The sequence below is a fragment of the Stegodyphus dumicola genome, chromosome 10, assembly GCF_044657685.1.
Source record: "Stegodyphus dumicola isolate Sdum_Otavi_A_Nest chromosome 10, ASM4465768v1".
NCBI lineage: Eukaryota > Metazoa > Arthropoda > Arachnida > Araneae > Eresidae > Stegodyphus > Stegodyphus dumicola.
In genome coordinates this window covers 102664149-102685539 of record NC_140777.1, presented here as the reverse complement: position 1 = coordinate 102685539, position 21391 = coordinate 102664149, and the positions used below count along the sequence as shown (strand labels likewise).

Genomic DNA, 21391 nt, shown 5'->3' with positions numbered 1-21391 from the left:
TAGCTGTAACCGTAATTCCATCCTCTTGTTTACATTGCGTTTGGCGAATAGTATGGGTTACCAGATCATATCATTTATCGCCGCTCTTGGTGATATTTTTTTTGTTTAAAATTCCAGGTGGGCTATACAAAAGCTGTGCCGAAATTTCATTAGTTTTGGTTTCAAATAGCTGCAACGCAACTGAATCTGAAACATCTAATGACGAAACAGCTTTATCTTTATGCCTCGTCAGTGAACTTTTTAACACTCTTTTTCTAGTTTTTAGAGCTTCCATATTTATTACAGTTATACTCTTCAAATTTAATAGAGATTAAAATGGGAGAGCTCACCTTCGATTCTCGACGGACCACTTGAACTGTACTCAGGAGCTGGTTGACTTTCTATTTAATAACAAAGATTATCAGCAGAAAGATATTTACTTTATTATATATTTATTAATCATTTTGTTGCTGTAGAGGAACGATCTGGCTCCAAAACATTTTAAATTCTCAATCACAAAGCTGTAAGATTTGTTACAGCAAGTACACAAAAGAAGAGAATACTCAATTCAAATTACGTAGGTCGAGAGTATTACGCGCTAGCAGCGCCTCCTGTCGGCAACTCTTAATCACTACTGAGCAGCATTGTATAATGTGCTTTTAAGAAAACAAGATCCGGGAAAATGGAATGCAAAAAAATATTTAGTTACTTTCTACAGCATGATTATAAGCAAGAAAACATAAATATTTTTTTGCTTTTAAATAAAATCAAGGAAGAATCAAACAAAAGGAAATCATTTTTATAAAAAATTTAAATATATTATTTTAAGAACAAAATGTAATATTTATCGGGTGGGGGGGGGAATGACAATTCTCAATTCTGGAATTGAGGAACTGTGAAGTTGCACAAAATGCTTATTCAACTGGCAATGTCCCATTCTTAATAAGTTCTCTTAGCACATGTTTTTTTTCTAAGGATGCTTTTCAACTCTTTTATTGAGAATTCGGTGCCTTGAGCGCTGACACAATTTTTTTTTGTCTGTCGAATTTCTCGCATTGTTACATCATCCACTTTTGAATATTTTATCACAGCATCTTCTGCCTTTTGCAATGTTTTTTTATCAATTGGTATTGGAGGAAAAATTTTACTTTCGATGTGTATTGGTTTCATATCTATTTTCTCTTTCATATGTTTTTTCTCAAAATACAAATAAGGAAATTCGCCTGATAAAGCAAACCTGTGATATGTGACTACAGCTGCTTTCGCCAGCTTGTTGTATTTATACACCGCAAAAGGAAGTATTTTGGATATTTCATTTTTATTATAGAAACGTAAAGCTATGCAAAATCTAAGAAATTCCAAAACGGGAGATGCTGGAGGGAAGACTTTTTTCTCTGTGGAAGACGTCTGTTTCCCCTTTTTAAAAACATAATGCGCAAGTTCAGCAACATGAAGAAAAAGTCTGATTAAAGTATTCGGATACAGAAATCCTGTGTGGCTGTAACTCGATCTGTCAATTATCTGCTCATCTTGGGCACACAGAATCAATACTCTGCTCGCAAGCTTTACTGTTATAGAATCACACAAAAATTCATATTCTAACCAAATATCTGTTTCTAGTATAGGGTGAGGTAGAGTATTTTCAGCTTCACACAGTTTTATCTGTTCATCCATATTAGCAATGAGTGGTGAAACAGGCAGCAGATTAAAAGATACATTTTTAATTTAACTGTAGGGCGCTGAGATAACATTTATCTAAATAAGAGATTTTTAATTTTTATTACTTTATGGCAAATTACTGAAGTAATTTTTAATTTATTGCAAAAATATTTCAAATGCTCAATCTAGTTATAAATTCAAGTACGGCTTTGTACATCAAATTTATTCAACTTAATTTTCTAACACTAAACCTATCCAAGGAGAATGAAGATTGCTTATTAATATTTGAGACAAATACCATAATACTCCTTGACAGCACTATGACTTCAGTAAATTGATTATGCAGTCAAGTAATTTTATTTAATTCAAGTAATTATTTTCAAGTAATTTAAGTCAAGTAATTATTTTAATTAATTTTATTTAGATATAAAAATGTAAGCTTATGCAATTACAAAGATATAAATATAAAAAAATACTGTATTAGAAAAAGACTGAAAATTGAAGATCTAAATACATATATAAAAAAAATTACTAGTTTACTTTAAAAAATAGTCCAGATTATTCATTAAACAGAACGTGAACATACATCAGGAAATACAGGCATTGAAAACATAATTCCATTTTTAAAGAAATACAAATGAAAAATAATGTAGAAAATGAGAGAAACATTATAACAACAAAATTAAAAGAACAAACAGTAATTTAAACTAGATTTGTATAAAAAAATTGTCAGGAAAAATATATAATGATACAATAATTATGAGTGAAATACTTTAAAATTGGGGGGAAAATATACACATGAAGCAAAGCAGATTATTCATTCATCTGGCATTCTTCCATCTATAAAAAGTGTTCTTAATACAGCATGCTTTCTCAAAATGCCTTTCAATATCTTGATTGATAGTTCAGAACCATAGGCAGTAACACAAACTTTTTTAGTTTGCCGAATTTCTCGCATTGTTACATCCTCTACACCTGAATATTTTATCAGAGCATCTTGTGCCTTTTGTAACGTTTGTGCATCAATAGGCACTTTAGGAAATATTTTACTTTCTATCTGTATTGGATTCATCTCCATTTTTTCTTCAATATTATTTCTCTCCACATTTAAGCAATGAAATTCACCTGACAAAGCAAACCTGTGGTATGCAACTACAGCTGATTTAGCCAGCTTACTGTATTTATACACCGAAAAAGGAATCACGCTGGATATTTCATTTTTATTATAGAAACGTAAAGCTGTGCAAAATCTAAAAAATTCTAAAACTAGAGATGCTGGCGAGAAGACTTTTTTCTCTGTGGAAGACATCTGTTTCCCTTTTTTAAAAACATAATGCGCAAGTTCAGCAACGTGAAGAAAAAGTCTGATTAAAGTATTCGGATACAGAAATCCTGTGTGGCTGTAACTCGATCTGTCAATTATCTGCTCATCTTGGGCCCATAGAATCAATACTCTGCTTGCAAGCTTTACTGTTATGGGATCACACAAAAATTCATATTCTAACCAAATATCTGTTTCTATAGGGTGGGGTAGAATATTTTTAGCTTCACACAGTTTTATCTGTCCATCCATATTAGCAATGAGCGGTGAAACAGGCAGCGGATTAAAAGATGAAGTTTTAATTTTTATGTTAGATAAATATGTAGAAACGGTCCAAGGAAAGCTAAGAAATTTAGTACCACTGTCACTATACGTTACTATGTACCACGCGGAAGCCTTTTGTAGTATATACTCCTGAGTGGTATTTATATCTGCAGTATCTTTGAATTCATCTAAAAATTGTTCAAGCATACTTTTTGACAATCTTTTAATACAACCCATAATAACTTTTTCTACTTCAGCTCGATCATTCCGTTCTTGAAATCGACAATGAAGTTTCGTGAATGCTCCAGAAAAGGCTTCAGCTTCATGCTGAATACCATAGTTCCTTAAAACTGATCGAAGTAAGGTATTGTATTTATTTCTACTTTTCAAGGCATCATCTTTATATTTTTCCCAACCTGGATATATTAAATAAGGATCCACCTAAAAAGAAAAAAATACATATAATTGAAAATATTAAATCTTTGCTTTTAATGGGTCAAAGTTTTAACTGAATTACGAAAGTCATAGCTGTCAACTTTTAAATATAAACAACCGGATGTTTCTGGAGGTGCAATGTGCAGCAGCACCATTTCGAAAAAACTCCAAATCGACTTTATTATGTACGATTTCATTTATTCAATTATTTATAATACATAAAATATATTAATATTAGTTAAATATTCTAAATTTTATATTCTTTGGCTCCTTTTATTTTGTGATTTTCTTATACTTAAGGCTGAGAAAATTCCGAAATTAAAATTCCCAGATGAAAATAAAATTAATAGTTAATATGCATACTACTGTGTGGTTAAAAATATTAATGTACCGTATATCGATGTAAAACAGAAATAAATAAAAATATTAACTGATTAAAAATTGGTTGAATTTTCATATAAAGTTCTACAATGTCTACAGATTAAGACAATTCAAATCAAATAAAATTTCATACGAATAATTACCCTGAAAATCACTGAGGGTGGGGAAATATAATTTGTACAATTTTTAAATTTCATTAATTCAATAGATTTTACTTATTGATAAAAACTATTTAAAGCTAAAAAACAGGAGAATCAGGGATCTACCCAGAAGATGTGATGAAAAATCGAGAATCTCCTGATTTTCGTCACGTATGAAAAGCTTTTATTTATTACTCTGCTAAAATGCGGTAGTTCTGGAAAGTTCTTTCGAATGTTAACTAGGGAGAAACGAAAAATGTCATATTACGTTTCGAAAATAAGTTTTAAAAAGCTTTTTATGTTTAAGACACAATAACACGCCGAATAAATACTAATTCAGAAGTCAAACAACAATTTTTTTTTTTTTTTTTTCGGTTTTGCAGCTGAAGATGGTGGTTCGGTAAAACCATCGAAACTAGTCCTGTGAAAATTTTGTAAATATAACGCTGATTTTTGTTGTTTGACTTCTGAATTAGCTTTTTATGGGTTCTAAATTTTGGCAAAAGTGCACGATCAATGGAGGTTTCATATCTGGCCGTTTTTCAATAGAAATTAAAATTTTATGCACTGAAATTGAGAATGGAGTATTCTGAAGAAACATTCAAACACATTCCATACAGACATGCTAAAAGGCTGCAAGTATTATATTTAGATGAAAACAATAATTTGGAAACTTAATGAAAGTACACTATAGTTTCACTTCGCAAGCTATATGCAGCAAAACAGAAAGCATCACTTTGCACAGTAAAATTTCGTCAACAGCAAAAGACCCCAAAGTAAGCTGTTTCTAGTGTACGAAATCATTTAATAATTTATTGTGATGAATAATTTATTATTATTAAATATTACAATAATAATTATTATTACATTATTGTTACATGCATACGGGCTCGTAATGCATCGAATGCACAAAGAAACCGATGATAGATTGATAAAATGTATTTTCCCAAAAGAAACACTTTGCAATTTTGGAATTTTCCACAAAAGTACTTCTACAGCTCTTCTCAGTATGACAGAGCACAATCAGTAGTTCTCTTTTCAAACTACTAAGAACTTAATATACGCAATGCAAAGCGCATCCAAACAGCGAAGCTCACACGGAGATCTTTCAATACTCCGAAGTCAACTCTGAACTAAAAATTAAAGAACTGATGCTTCACCGGTCTTATATAGTTTTCCGCAGGCCGCTGAGACACTTCCAGTACATCCCATTCCGCGAAATTATAGGAACGCATATACACATTTGGATATAAGATATATAGTTACAGTTACAGATAGTGATCAATTATAGTCACAGGGACCGGACCAAAATATCGTCAAATGACCGACTTGTTCGGCGACATTTGGCGATTTCTCACCAAATTTATCCGCAAAAATTAATCTCCAAAACTATCGTCAGTTTAGCGAAATCTCGCCGATTTAGTGAGACAGCCATTTACCTCCATGTTAAAGAAACAGAGTTGCCTTGGAATCTTATTTTTCCGATAAAGCTTGTTTCGTGTTTATTGAGGCCGTTCGTGTTACATTATACAAAATTCATAACATTGCTCCCTTCCCAAGGTCTGCACGTCAACGGCATTACAATTATGGACAGGGAGACATACTTACAAGAAAAATAAATGCAATACTAAAGCAATACTTTCAATAAATAACAAACATCAAATCAAATCCTAAATCAATAAATAAATTCACAAATTTACATATTTATATACAAAAAGGACTATGGTCTTAGTATCCTATTAATTTTTATACTCTGTAATGACTACGTACTATGGCCATAGTAAGGGGAATGAATAATTATAGGCTTAGAATTTGTTGATTTACGGATCCGAACTACGTCGTCGTTTAGGCTGTTTACGACTGTGTAAGGATCGTTCCAGAGTGACTGTAGTTTAGGAAAAAGTCTTTTCTGTCGAATCTGATTCCATAACCACACCTTGTCACCTTCGTTGAATCGATGTCCTGTGGCTCTTGTGTCCTATCAGGTCTTCATTTTATTCGTCGCCAAGTGCAGTCGTGTAAAATTGAGCTTTACTTCAAACCGTGCATAGAGATCTTGGATATACTCCTCAGGCGAAGACGCATCCGGAGTAACAGATCAGAAGGACAAAGGTTACGATCGAAGAGCATCTGGGATGGGGGATAGCCAGTAGTCTCGTGGACAGAGATAACTTCTTGTCCCAGTCTTGCTAATTTCTAGGTTATTAAGTATAGCTCGATTAAACCTCTCTAACATACCGTCTGATTGGGGATGTAAAAGTGTCATTTGAGTTTTGTCTAGGCCGAGTAATTTACAAAGTTCTTTAATTACAACCGAGATAAAATTCCTTCCTTGATCCGAATGTAAACGAAGAGGCACTCTAAATATGGAAATTGAATTCTGTATGATTACCTCTGCCGCCGTGACAGCCTCTTGATCAGAGACAAGATACGCTTCAGGCCAGTAGTAAAGTAATCATTGACAAAACAGTATGTATTTGTTGCCATCAGCAGTTCGTGGCAGAGATCCCAGGATGTCTAAGGCGATGCGTTCAAAAGGCGCTCCTAAATTGCTGTTTCCCTCAGCTGCGTTTCTTTGGTTTTTTTCCGGCCTACAATAGCATTGCAAGATTGGCACCACGTTTGCACGGGAGCTCTTCCAGTACTCCAGATGAAACGATCCCGAACTCTATGCAAAGTCTTCATTATTCCGAAGTGGCCTCTTGTTGGACTACTGTGAAATTCTTCCACAACGTCTGGAATCCGTGATCTTAGAAGGATTAGCTGCCATCATCCTAGTCGAACTTCCGGCACAACACGCCGTTTCGAATATGAAGTGAGTCTCCAGAGAGCCCAATATTCTTTTGTCGTAGGACTATAGTTCGAAATGTCTTGCCATTTAGTAGGTTTCCTAGTTGAAGCCTTCATTAAGCCAATTATCGGTTTATTTTAAGTTACCCTTTTCTGTAAACTCTTATTTCAACTTCCCTTCAGAATGAGAGCGCGGTTCAGCATTATACTAATTTGGTTTGGAACCAAGTTTTGTATTTAAAGGTTAGTGAGAACTTCTCAAGTGTGAGAGAGCTTTTAGTCTCAGACCACGTCGGCTCGGTGGACGTTCGCCAGATTAGTTAGTATTTAAATTCTTACGCCGTAGCGCCATTACTCTAATACTTATTGAAGTGATTTAAGTGCATTAGTACTTAGCTAAGGCTTGCTACGCACCATAAATAGGCCAATCTCGCGTTTAAGCTCTGAGAGTTGCGACTATTTGGATTTTTACTTAAGCTTTACTTTAAATTGTTTGATTGTTCAGTTTTGACCCAAGCGGGGGTCATTATTTTTCTGTTATCACTCCCGAGCTGGGAGTTGCTGTAAACAGTGATTTAAATAAAAGGGTCTTTTACACCCTTCTTACGTTGTAATTCTTCTAGCACTCACAAGAACATAGCTGCCTTCAGCTCACTGTTCGAGATCAGGACCTTGATACTGTCACCATTATGTTTGCCAAAAGTATGCACAGAAGACTTAGTCCTGACAACTTCTTGGGTCTCGATCAGCCGATGTTGAAGTTGTACGAGTAACTTGACGTATGACGTTCATGTTACATTATACAAAATTCGTAAAATTTGTATTATTCTATAGCTAAAAACACTCTTAGTGATACAAAACGAGCTCAAAATACTTGGGCTGGAACAATTCGACTCCCTCAGTTCTATGGATAACTAAACAAATTTTGGTATTGCAAAGTATATTAGGAAAGGAAAACTTTAAAGAAAAAAAGTTAAAGAGAGAAGAAAAAAAAAACGAAAAAAGCTCAGAATCGAATGAAGCTTGAAAAATCATGTAGAGAATGAAAACTTGAATTTATTTGAAGAATCAGTACTATAGATAGAAGGTGAATAAGAAAAGTACCGCAGTATCCGCCGCTTATTAATTTCACTGGCTTATAAACTCAGTCACTTACTACGTTCACATTTCTAGGAACCAAAAAGTTACAAACTAATCAATAGAAAATCCGCAACTTATTAAACTCAGATTGGCAAACGGTTTCTTCAAAGTTGGAATATCCTGCTTGTACCAATCAAAACTTTTCATAATTCATCATTTAATGTATTGTGGACGATGGCTTTATGTAGTGTTTAAATAAAACTGTTTTGACTGAAATTTTCGCACCACCCCGATCCCTTCTCTTGTGGGACTCTGTTTTCAGAGTTGTTTGCCTGCACTGGACTTCAGAGGCGTACAGTTTTTTTTATCTTAAAGTTAGCAAAAACAATCCTCTAGAAGCATTATAAATGAGTGAAGGATCATTCTCGAATACCAGCTGATAGGAGGTGGAAATGCCACTTCTATATCCTATCTTTGAAGGTTTCCACATTCAGAATCTTCCTCTTGGGATAGACACATTATGTTCATAGAGAGTCATGAAATGACTCCAAGATTATCGTATATTAGAGTCTTTGAATGGAAAGGAAAAGTTAACTGTAGACTAAAGGAGAAAAAAAGGAAAATATTGGTCATGTTTTGCTATCATGAAAAGGCAGATATTATTAACTAAACAGACAAAGGGTAATCTTTCTGCTGGCTAAAAATATAAATTTTGAAACTAGAATGCTTTCAAGCTATAAAGCTAAAAAAATGTTTCTATTTCTAGAGATTTATTTCACTAATTCGCTTAAATGCTAGGACAGAATTTTATATCAACTGACATATGGCTTACAATTTGGAGAGAGTAAAATCCAACATGGTTCATCAAAAGTTGCATGGTGAGGAGGAGGAAGCGGATTTCATGCAGCTGATAACTGGATACAAGACGCTTCACTTGAGCTGCTCAATGAATACATGCCACACGAAATTTATAGTACAAACGAAATTGGATTACGTTACAAAATATTGCCAGAACACGCATTACACTTTCGAGATCGCTATCAGTTATATAATTTACTTTATAATCACCTTGCATTTTAAGGTCTTTTTAAATATTTATATAGTATTTTTATATATCTAGAATACTTTGTATTGAAGAACATAAAAGGATTTCCTAATGAAGTCGTTTCATTTCATTGTTTTTTCATTATTTTAAAAGGCTAGGCAAATGTATATATGTTCTTACACATCCCTATACATGTTTTATTATTGCTGGTTATCTTACCTGTACATTCGAATAGTCACTGCTTGCGCTTTCATTTTCGGACTCTAAGTCTTTACAAATTCTGTACATTTTACCAAGCGCTTTCCTTGATTTATATGTCTCTTTTCGAATATTTTCCATAAAATCTGGATATTTCATTGGTCTATCAAGAGGATGAAGATGCACGTTTCTTCCATGTTTTGCGAAATCAACAGCTACGTGGAATATATTTGCAATTCTGATACATTCATCTGAGAAAATACTTTCAGCATCAGCGTGAGCAAGGTGTGCATTAGCTATTGTTCCAACTTGATCATTCTTGATATACTTAGCCAAAAAGTTGACCATCTCTGGCACCTACGGAATAAATATATTTTATTGCAATGATAATCTTGGCAACCAACAGAAAAGAGATGATAGAAATTTTTATTTTACAATCTAAAAAAAATAGTTTTTTTTTAATCCTATCAACAGATGTCTATTTTGGATGCATTTAGCCTGTGCGGTAAGTTTAATGGTAAAAGCTGCGCTTAGTTTTATAAAACCCGAGTAAAACAATTAATGCATTTCGAATTCTTTGCCGAAAGGTATGGAAATTATTAAAATTACCTCACTGATTTTATATTTATCATCATATTAAGACGTTTCAATTGAAATTTAAAAGCTGTCTGTTTTAAAGAAAACAGAAAAAAAGAAAGACTAAGAAGACAAATCAATAAAAACTTATTGTCCAGGCGAATACACAATGTATAACATTAGGAATGTCTTTTATGAACTACATAGATTTTGTTATTAAAAAACCTTAGTTAGATTCATTTTAAATTACATCAGCGAAATAGAGTACTATAAATGAAATAAAGATAAAATATTTAAGAAACAGATAAACAGTTTTCAAAAAGCTTAATTTGCCATACTATATCCAATGCAGTTTTCGAAGTTTAAAGATAAATAAACAATTTTTCACCCTAAGATTGAAACCGTAGCTTACCAGGAAAAATAAATTAAACTTAAAGATTTTCTGCCGCAAGATTTACAAGAGCTGTGAAATGATAGTTTTGATGACCAGCATAACGTCACGCAACGAAAATACTGCGTTGAGGCAAGAAAGACTCGACTAATGCGTTAAAGGAGAGATTATAGGCAAACCATTTGTTGATGACTGATGATCTCAAACGATATGCAAAGATTCTTTACAGTTTTCAAATCTGGGAAGAGAAATGGCGAAGTCAAATCGGCAAAACCGGAAATCAGACGATTTGAAAATGTCAATCCAAGTATAGCCATATTTGCATTGGCCCTTGCACCATCATATTAGAACTAAATTGTATTTGTCGATTGTCTTGCCCACGGTTTTGGCGATCTTCATTGTTCCGTCCCAATACCCACACGGCGTCTGTCGCAGAGCCTCTTCGAATGAAGGCTTCCACAGCCATAATCCGCAACTGCACTGGTTAACGGTCATTGGTAGACAGAATATGCAGCGACTTTAAAAACAGCTACCAGATTTAGTACTTAGAAATAATATTATATACGTTTGTTTGCGTAAATGGTAATACCAATTCATCAAAAATGAATGAAATTTACTCCACATACAACTTGTGAGTTTCTAAAAAAAGGAAATTTGTAGAGAAATACAAGGATATCAAATGCCTAAAATTAGTATTTGGTGAAATCACCAGACGCTGCAGTAAGCGCTCGTGCTTGCTGGGCGTTGAATCAAACAGGCTTTGAAAGTATACCTGAGAAAAGACAGTCCATTTTGCCTCTATCCAAGCCCAAAGTTGATCCGTAATATCTGCGAGACGAATGTGACCAGTTATCGGTCCGCGAAATCCTAGACCTATTGAATAGGAACTTGTCTGGTGGTGGGCAGACGAAGGAAGAAGCAGCATCTGACATGCTGAGAAGTCTTAAACATCTATCTCTAGCAATATGCTGACGGTCACTGTCCTGTTCACCCCCCCCCCAGGAATGCGTTAAATGAAAGATAGGACTTTGGGCTCCACAACCACCCTGATGTCACGATTGCTGGTGTGGGTAGCTTTAGTTCTTAGCAGATGAGATCGCCCATTATTCCATTATTTATGTCTAAGACCATTCCACACCGCTAAGCTTGGCGATCGTGTAATATGACGCTGACTTTTCACTTTGGAAGTTCACTTTGGAAGATAGCATTCACCTTATAAGCGTCTAATGTGTACTCAATCATAGTTGTACTCCACATTAAAGAGGAATTTATCCGAAGAGACTATCTGTTGCCAATCGGCACGCAAGTGACTGTGATGAAAGCGTAATAGCCACATGCGTCTGTGGTTTTGCGCCAGAAGAATCCTACACAAACAAATGCATGCACGCAATTCATGGTGCAAACAGATGCCTGCGAGCTGTTGAAGTCTAACAATGGCCCACAGCAGTGTTAAAATGTTGTTTCAACCGCCGAGGTAAGGTTGTACGAGTACAAGTCTGTCGCTGTCATGCGGAAGAAATGCCTATTATCCTGCACTGATATTAGATTTCGTTGTCCACTGCAAAAAATCATAAAAAATGAATAGTTTTAATCAAAGTTTGCTACTTGTGTGGTTCTTTTCAGCCCACTGCGTCCCCACACGCATCACTGAAGAGGCATTATGCCTCATATAAGCTGCGATTTCAAAATAGGAAGATCCTTCTTCTCCAACTTCTTCTCATCCGTTCCAAAGGTATAATTCACCTATATTGGGCCCTTTGTTTTCAAAGATGCATAATGATTTGTAATGTAACATTTATCTTTGACAGATAAAGAAACATTACAGTCGTTTATTTATCAGCTATAGCCATTTATTTATACGACTAACACGGTAGTTCCAAGGCAGCTGTTTAATCTATTCCTTCAAGTTGCAATTTTCACAAATAGTACAATAATTAACTGTGTTACTGAATCGATATTGTTAAAACATGTGAGAATACTTTCTGTAATACAAAGAATTCATAAAAAATCTTATTGTATGCCTCTACATAAATGGAGAGCAAATTAAAGTGTGTTGTCCTTTAACCACTAGGTCAAGTTTTGAATTTGATTGTTACATCAAGTCGCATCGCCACTAGTGGTGATCGATCCTGTAGCACATGAAGTGTCTTTATTTTCTAAGTTCTGTTAAATAAAAAGGACTGACTATTTGTATTAAATATGCACACATTAAATATTAGATTAAAATTGGTTACCATTTTAATTATCAAAATTTAAGTTTTAATACTATGATTCTAAAATTTAATTTAGTGCGAAATTTGGGCCTGTTTAAGAGAGATCAATTTCTTTATGTCTAGTCTTATTTCACTTAGATTTACTCATAAATTAGGATCCTCTTTTAATTTTGTTCTGTATTTATTTTTTAAATGTAACATGAAAGAACATCCTTGTTTACACAAATATATTGCGCAAAAAGGCTGTAGGGTTTATATTTATTTTAACTAACATTTATTTTAAGTTTAAACTATCTTTCCTGTCAAGCTTTACTTTCCCCTGGAATTGCCAATGCCAGAGTATGTAAATTTTAGTAGAACGCGCAAGGACTCAAATTGTCAGCGGAAGTAATCTGAGTTAAATAGAATGGAAACGAGTTCGAAGTGTGCTTTCTTGCTTCACGAGCGTGGAGGTGGCTAGTTAGAAATTGAAGAACCACGCGCTTCGGCCTGTGTGCTTGCCTCGGCAGTTTGTTAATCTTTCAACGTAATATTCAGAAGTTTGCTGAATTATCAGCGGCATCTTAGAACGCGGTGAGGTTAGTTACGTTTAGAGAGCCTCATAGTTAGTCACTTGTTATTATCTCTTTTCAGTTTCTTATTTTTATTTTACCGCCGGGTCGGCGTAGTTTGTGAGCGTCAAGAACACGCATTTGTAATTTCTAAAGTTGAATAAAAAGGGATTTAAACCCTTCTCAAGACTTTGTCTACTTTCCAGTTCTTAGCAGTCACCACTATTGTTGCGTGCAGGTTGGAAGCGCGCAACATTACATTGGCGCCCGAACACTTGTCGAACTGAAATGGCCGAAAATTGGATGGAAGCTGCTGGACATCAACAAGAAATGGCAAGCCAATTGGAAGAATTTGGATACCTGGTCCAGACGATGAGAGCGTCAATTAAGCCAAACGTCAATTTCGACGGAAAAAATTAGGTGGCGATATTTCTAGAAGGCCTAGAAAATCACTTCCAGTTCGATTTTGTGCCTGAAAGACAAAACGTTACCATCGCCACATCTGCACTAAGAGGACAGGCCTCGCTATGGTGGAAGAATATAGGCAAATTTTTATTAGGGGAATTCGGAGGCCAGACATATACATTTGAAAATTTCAAAAAATCGTTATTAAAGGCCTTCCCCATAGTGAAAGATCGAGCGAGGCTAGAAGCCGAACTATATAGTTTTTATCAACGGGATATAGAAGAATTCACGGACTTTATTCTGGGAAAAATTAAGCTGACGGATATGCTGTATGGGAAGAAACCCGACGCGGAGATTATTGAAATAATCTTACCATTATTACCTGCTGTTCAAGACTACTTCGAAATTAGAAACCCAAGCACATTGCAGCAGCTCTTCGAATTGGCGGTCAAGTTTCAAAATCGCAGAATAGCGGAAAAAGCTAGAGGGCCATCGTATTCTCAAAGTATCCGAAGACAATCTTCAAATGAGCAGACCAGAAATGCAAACCGCTCTTATGGGGGAAAGGGATATCAAGCTAACTCATCGAAGCTCGAAGGTCAAGGCCCAAAAAGGAAATTTGAAAAAAAACCGTCCGCGTACCCAGAAGGCAGAAGTTGAAAGGAAAGCTTTAAACGAGTAGAGGGGCCTGTGAAAGCGAGGGTCCAGACGCCGGAAGTTTTGAAAAAACCCTCAAAAAGACACTTAAATACGGTCATCGTAAAGAACTCACAGTTACCAATTATACAAGTCTTGGTTGGCGATGTACCAGTAGAAGCCCTCATCGATACAGGAGCAGAAGGTAATTTTATGAGTGATATTTTTTTAAGAAGAACTTTAATAGGTTACGATTATTTAAAAATAAAAACACAGAAATCATAGCAGCGCAAGGACAAACTTGTCAATGTATCGGAAAATTATCTTTAAAGATACAAGTTCAAAATGAAAGCCTTAAAGTATTAATTTTTGTAGTAAAACATTTGCAAAGTCCACTTATTTTAGGTATGGAGTTTTTAAAAGCCGCAAAGGCCAAACTGAATTTTCAGGACAGTTCTATTGTGCTGGAGATGGTCCGGAGGGTGTTGGAACCAGTGGAACAACCGCAAGTCGACCTTAGATATTTGAATGACCATGAAAGTCAAGCCATCCAGCAAGTGGTGAGTACTTTTTCAAACTTGTTTTCAGAACGGCCTGGTAGCTGTCAAATAGTTACCCATGAGATACAGTTAACTGCCGACAAACCCTGTAGGACTAAACCTTATCGCTATGATAAACAGAAAGAGCTAATCATAGAAGAACATATTCAGGAAATGTTAAAGAACAAAATAATAACGCCCATAAATAGTGAGTACGCGAGTCCAGTCGTACTATGTAGGAAAAAGAACGAGTTTCCTCCTTCGGATAAAAGGGCTTGGAGGTTTGCTATCGATTACAGAAAACTGAATAGTATTACTAAATTCCCAGTTTACCCTTTGCCGGTTATAGAGGAAATTATTAGAAAGATTAAATCTACAAGATACATGACTACTTTGGGCTTAACGTCTGGCTACTATCAAATAGCTATGAGACCCGAAGACATACATAAGATCGCGTTTATAACAAAATCGGGCACTTATGCATTTTTACGCATGCCCTTTGGGTTGTGTGGGGCCCCATCAACATTCCAGAGAGCTATGGACATTGTTCTAAAGCCTGTCCTAGGAAAATCGACTTTAATCTATCTAGATGATATAATTATAACGAGTAGTACGTTGGAACAACATATTAAAGATCTAGAAGGAGTTTTTAAATTATTAAAAGAGGCCGGTCTTACAATTAACGCCTCAAAATGCAAGTTCGCAACTAAAGAACTTAAATATCTGTGTAATGAAATTTTGCAAAAGGTTATATAGAAACTCAAGATTCAAAAATAAAAGAAATCACGAATTTCCCACCTCCCAACACCGCCAAGAAACTTTCTTCTTTCCTTGGGTTATGTTCTTATTATCGGTCATTCATAAAAGATTTTGCTAATATTGTTGAACCCTTGTTAGTAATTAAAAGAAAGAAAAGAAAATTCACGTGGACAGCAGAAGCAAATACCGCATTCGAAAGGTTAAAAGAAGCGCTTATCAATGCCCTTGTTTTGAAATTCCCGGAGGGGGACGAAAACCTGGAAATTGCAGCAGATGCGTCGGACTATGCTGTGGGTGCGGTTCTTATGCAAAATGGCCATCCTTTGGCATTTTTTAGTAAAACGTTGAATCATACACAAAGGAATTATACAGCTACAGAGAGAGAAACATTAGCCGTATTAATGGCTGTACACAAATTTCGAGTTTATTTCGGCAAAGCGCCAGTAACAGTCTTTTCGGATCATGCGGCTGTTGGTAGACTTTACTTGGAAAAAAACCTAACGCCCAGGTTAATAAGATGGGCTTTAAAACTCCAAGAATATAATCTCATAATCAAATATAAACCGGGTAAGGAAAACAAAGGTACATGAAAGAACCCGAAAACTTTGAACACACAGATATCGATTCAATAAGAAATAGAGCAGAAAACTATGAAATAATAGATAATTTATTATTTTATACGAAAACAACAATCGAAAATTCGAATACAAACCAGTCATCCCAGCCTCGCTTCGATTAAGCATTTTGAAGGAATTACACGACGCGAAAAGAGCGGGTCATTTAGGGATCAGAAAGACGAGGCGGTATATTTCCTGCAATTATACAAAATAGTAACTGCGTATGTCAGGTCCTGCAATCAATGTCAGTTAATAAATGATATTAGTTACAGCCCGGCCGGGTACTTAAATAGCATTCGCGCTACATTTCCGAATGAAATTTTAGGCATAGATTTTATTGGTCCTTTCCCCTAGAGTGAGTTAAATAAAAATCGTTTTCTTTTAGTAATTGTAAATCATTTTTTCAAAATGGACAGAAATTGTTCCACTTAAACGCGCGTCAGCCAAAACAGTCGCAGATGCATTCTTACACAGATACATTTTAAAATACGGTGCACCGATAAAAGTCATTAGCGATAACGGTAAACAATTTGTTAGCCAAATATTTGAAAACATATGCACTGGACTTGGCATATGCCATATCAAAATGGTTCCGTATAGACCACAGGCAAACATAGCAGAAAGAGTTAATAAAAACATTGTAAAAATAATTAGAAGTTATGTTAGCACACATCACAAGCGCTGGGTAGCTACATAAATTAGTTAGCTTATGCTTTAAGAACGGCAAATCACGATACTACGGGAAAAACTCCAGCAGATTTATTTTTAGGACGAAAGTTAATTACGCCATTAGATAAATTATTCTTTGTGCAACAAAGAGAGCAAGAATTTAAACAGAAAGATGTGCAAACACTTATTGACAAGGCGATTATAAGCTCGGATACGGCAAGAAATAGACAAAAGTTATATTATGATAGAAAACGCCGTGAAGCAGATTTTGTTGAAGTTGGGGATAAAGTGTTGAAGCGGAAAATTTCATTATCAAGTGCCCCAGACAATTTTACTGCAAAGTTAGCTCCAAAATTTGAAGGCCCCTATGTAACTCAGGAAATCAAGGGAGTCGTATTGTACCTTAAGAACGAGAGAGGGGGGGTCTGTAAAGCAAGTCCCGACCAGGTGAAAAAATATTATAATCAAAATGATTTTGAAATCCTTAAAAGTTTCTTGCAGGACTCAAGCGTAAGAGAAGTAGAAGGTCCAGAAGTAACGTCACCCGTTCCACCACCCAAGAAGCAGAGAACTGAAGAGAAACCTAGCCCTTCTACAACCCATGCGACGGTACCGAAAAGAAGAAACGAAAACTTTCAGACTCCAGCATTTAAGAAATACAAGAAAGCAAAGCCGCCGCGTAAAGAAACCTTGGTAAAGAGGAAAACATCACTTACAACGTATCGTAGTAGAAATTCTACATCGAGGAGAACGCTTCCAGGGCCAGAGAGTCAGGTGCAAACAAGGCCGCCGTTCCCGAGAACGAAAAGACAGCAGGAGGAACGAAAAGACCACAACAAACAGAAGAAATTCAAGCATGATTCCAGACCGAAAGACGCCAAGACCAGCCGTCCAGGGGAAAAACGGAAAAGACAGCAACCCGACAACTACCACTCCAAGAGGCCAGCATGCAGAGGGCGAAAAAGAAAAAGCAATGTGGACGACACTCGGAGGACACTAAGGAGAAGATTGACGTCGATGAAACCTATAACGTAGGAGCAGTTCTGCCAGAAGAGGATGTCGGAGTTCCAATCATCAAAAACTCAAAGATAAGTTAAAATCTTCTATAAATTTTTTTTCTTTTGTTCCGAAATGTTATGCGTAAATACGAAGTTCTATGTTTTGACGGAAGTCAATGTGTCTCGGTTGAGACTTAGTTTTGTTTTACTTTATTTAGCTAAGGCAAAAGTATTATTTTCTTTAAGTATAAAATCTAAGAACAAGCAGTTGCTGTTGGTCGAAAGACTAATTCTATTATGTTAAGCCAAAATTGGGCCGAAGATAAAAATAACTTTGTATTCTTGTATTAATAAGAACTTTAGTTTCAGTGCCGCCAGCTTGGCGAAGAATGAGTAAAGTAAAAATTTATTTTTCTCTTATTCATTTTATTGCAAATTGTAAAAATCATATGTATTAGAATTTTGTAAATATACGTAAATACTTGAAAGTTATGTAAAAGTAGAATTTAGTCTAGAAGCATAAAATTTTAGATGTAAAAGTAAATGCTCAAAAGCAATGAATTCAAATTTAAATATTAAACTGTAGATAAAATCATGCTTTAGAGCGAAAGCCTGCATGTCTAAAGATGAATGAGGGGAAATTTAGAATGAATGTGTTTTGTAGGGTTCTCCACCTACACTTGAATTTTAAGAATGTTAAAATAGCTCATCGAGTTTTAGAATGTCGAATAAGGTGTGTCTATTTGGTGGTTGAATTCTAACAAATCATTGTGGTTAGGGATAGTGTTGCAATACTAAAACACGAATATTCCCGTTTGACACCACACATTGTGGAGAGCCAGGGTAAAGTTAAATTCATGTTTGAATACGTGAATGAATGTGAATTAAGCAGTAATTAAGAAAAATAAATCGTTCAAGAACAAAAACTTATTCAGTGTGAAGAAAGTGTAAATTATAATGTATTTAGAAAGATACTGATACTTATTCCTTCCAGATGCTGGAAGGAAGAGAGCAGATTGATTGCTGAAGTCCAGGAAAGGTTGCTGTAAGAAGAGAGAATTAAATAAGTATCTACAGAAATTTATCCTACCTTTTGTGAGATAACAGATTATTTTTATATAAACGAGGCTCTTAAAATTTAGTTCAGAATTGTGGAAACTTTTCAACAGGTCGTTTCTAAGACCTGCTTCCAAGTTTACCAAATTCTGGCAGCGGCAAATGTACGGTTTATATTTATTTTAACTAACATTTATTTTAAGTTTAAACTATCTTTCCTGTCAAGCCTTATTTTCCCCTGGAATTGCCAATGCCAGAGTATGTAAATTTTAGTAGAACGCGCAAGGATTCAAATTGTCAGCGGAAGTAATCTGAGTTAAATAGAAGGGAAACGAGTTCGAAGTGTGCTTTCTTGCTTCACGAGCGTGGAGGTGGCTAGTTAGAAATTGAAGAACCACGCGTTTCGGCCTGTGTGCTTGCCTCGGCAGTTTGTTAATCTTTCAACGTAATATTCAGAAGTTTGCTGAATTATCAGCGGCATCTTAGAACGCGGTGAGGTTAGTTACGTTTAGAGAGCCTCATAGTTAGTCACTTGTTATTATCTCTTTTCAGTTTCTTATTTTTATTTTACCGCCGGGTCGGCGTAGTTTGTGAGCGTCAAGAACACGCATTTGTAATTTCTAAAGTTGAATAAAAAGGGATTTAAACCCTTCTCAAGACTTTGTCTACTTTCCAGTTCTTAGCAGTCACCACTATTGTTGCGTGCAGGTTGGAAGCGCGCAACATTACAAGGCGATAAAAATGTAATACTTTTATTTAAAATGCCTTTAAATTCTTTTTTCTTTTTTCGGTTCAGCCAAAAGTTAACAAGTGTGTCATTTATGAAATCTTCAGTTAGAGTTCAATCACAGAAAATTTCTATCAATTGTTCCTTCCCTTCACAAGATAAAATTTCAGGTACATTTGAACAAAATGAATTTCTAATTCAATTTTCGTTTTCATAATCCTATGGAAAAAAAACATATTGAAATTATTTATCAATGAAAAACAATGATTTTTAATGCCGGATGCTAATTCTTTTTTTATTTTCAAATTATTTTCGGTTAGGAAACTTTCTAATACTGATAAAAAGCTTAAAATATTATTATCCAATTCTCTGATTATTAGCTCGAGTTTTTTTATCGTTAGAATTATTTTATCTCTAATGGTAAACAAATTTACACTTTGTCCTTGTAATCCTAAATTTAATTCATTTAACTTTCCAAAAATATCAGTTAAATACGCTAACCGCGCCAACCATATAATTCACAAAATAAACATTTTTGCAATTTAAATTTGAGTCACAGAGCAAAAATTTGAATTTCTGACCGAAGTTAAAAAAAGACAATTTAAAACCGGATAACCATCTAACTTCTGAATATAACTAAAGCATTTCATGTTCATTGCACATCTCTTGACATAAAATTGTAAATATTATTGAATTAATTCTTGAATCGTTGAATAATGTTAAAACGATATCTTTAGCTACTGGTAATATAATAGGTTTTCTCCATGAGTAACTGGCCTGCTAGTCCTGGCAATTCTTAGGCTTACTAGGTAACTAACCAGAGCTTTTTCCCTTGAAGTTACAAAACCTTTCATTACTTGTTTACTATTTTTGAACTCCGATAATTTCCACTTAAAATATTCTTTAGACTTATACTTTAAATTGACATGCTTAGATTCAAGATGTCTTTTAAGAAATTTCACACTTTAATTGGATAATAGGTCACCGCAAGCAACACATTGGGGGGTCCATTTCATCTCCATTCCAAGTAAACCCAAATGATAAAGAACTTTCATTATATTTTCGATACCCATTTTTTTTTCTTTTCGATATTCTTAGTGATAGTAGATTGTCCTGCATCCATAACCTGTGAATCATTACTTTTTCCCTTAGCCAAACATAGCCTTTTTTCCATTTTGATAAATCCAGGTTCGTTTTTTCACTTTTTCACAAATATTTAAATGTATTATGATTTCTTTATAAACAAAAGACGATATTTTCAAATCACATAAATGTAAGGAATACAAAGCCACAAGAAGACGAAATACCTGCTGTTAGAGACAGCAAATCGACGTAAAAAATTATTCTAATTGAAAATACAGCAACATGAGTCCAGAAATGGTGGCGACATAAAGCCCACACATGCTAATAAATCGATCAACTCTAAAAGAATTAATGAGCTATTATTATCTTTTATAGAAACTTATTTTTATTTACTATAAAATACAACATCCTTTTTCTAATACACCTTTCAAAAACATAATTTATAACAAATTTTATATATCTATAGCTAAAAGAATATTTGTGAAAGTAAAAACGGATTATTTTGCAAACGTCTGTGAGCGGCTATTGACCATCTCGCATAAATTTACGATTGTTAGAGAAAAAAACTTAAAACAGGATGTTGGAGCATTTAATTTTTGAATTTAATAGTTTAAAAAATCTTTATTTCTTTGGGTATTACCTATTTTCCTTTTGAGCAGTACCGGTTGAGAATCGCTGGTTTGTTTAAAAGCTGTTTTTTGTTTGTTTAAAATTATGAACATTATAACTTATTTTATGTCTCAAAATATTATAACATTTTTTTATCTGACACACACACATACAAATTGTCTGCAATCTTCAGGGCGACAGTCACTGAAAGGAGGCAGACTACTGAACACCTACGCATAAATGAAGCATGCTTTGATTTATAGAATTTTA

The 21391-nt window shown here is 34.8% G+C and overlaps 1 protein-coding gene across 3 annotated transcripts in view; it reads right to left on the bottom strand.

The window, feature by feature from the left end:
- Positions 1–2038: 2038 nt before the first annotated feature.
- Positions 2039–21391, bottom strand: part of LOC118203536 (uncharacterized) — a 145358-nt gene continuing 126005 nt past the window's right edge. For all 3 annotated transcript variants that reach the window (XM_085825343.1, XM_085825340.1, XM_085825341.1), the window contains 2 exons: positions 9314–9649; positions 2039–3664 (listed from right to left, as the gene is read on the bottom strand). In XM_085825343.1, the coding sequence (XP_085681469.1) occupies positions 2456–3664; positions 9314–9649 (1545 nt within the window). In that variant the 3' untranslated portion in view covers positions 2039–2455. The remainder of the gene's footprint in view (positions 3665–9313; positions 9650–21391) is intronic.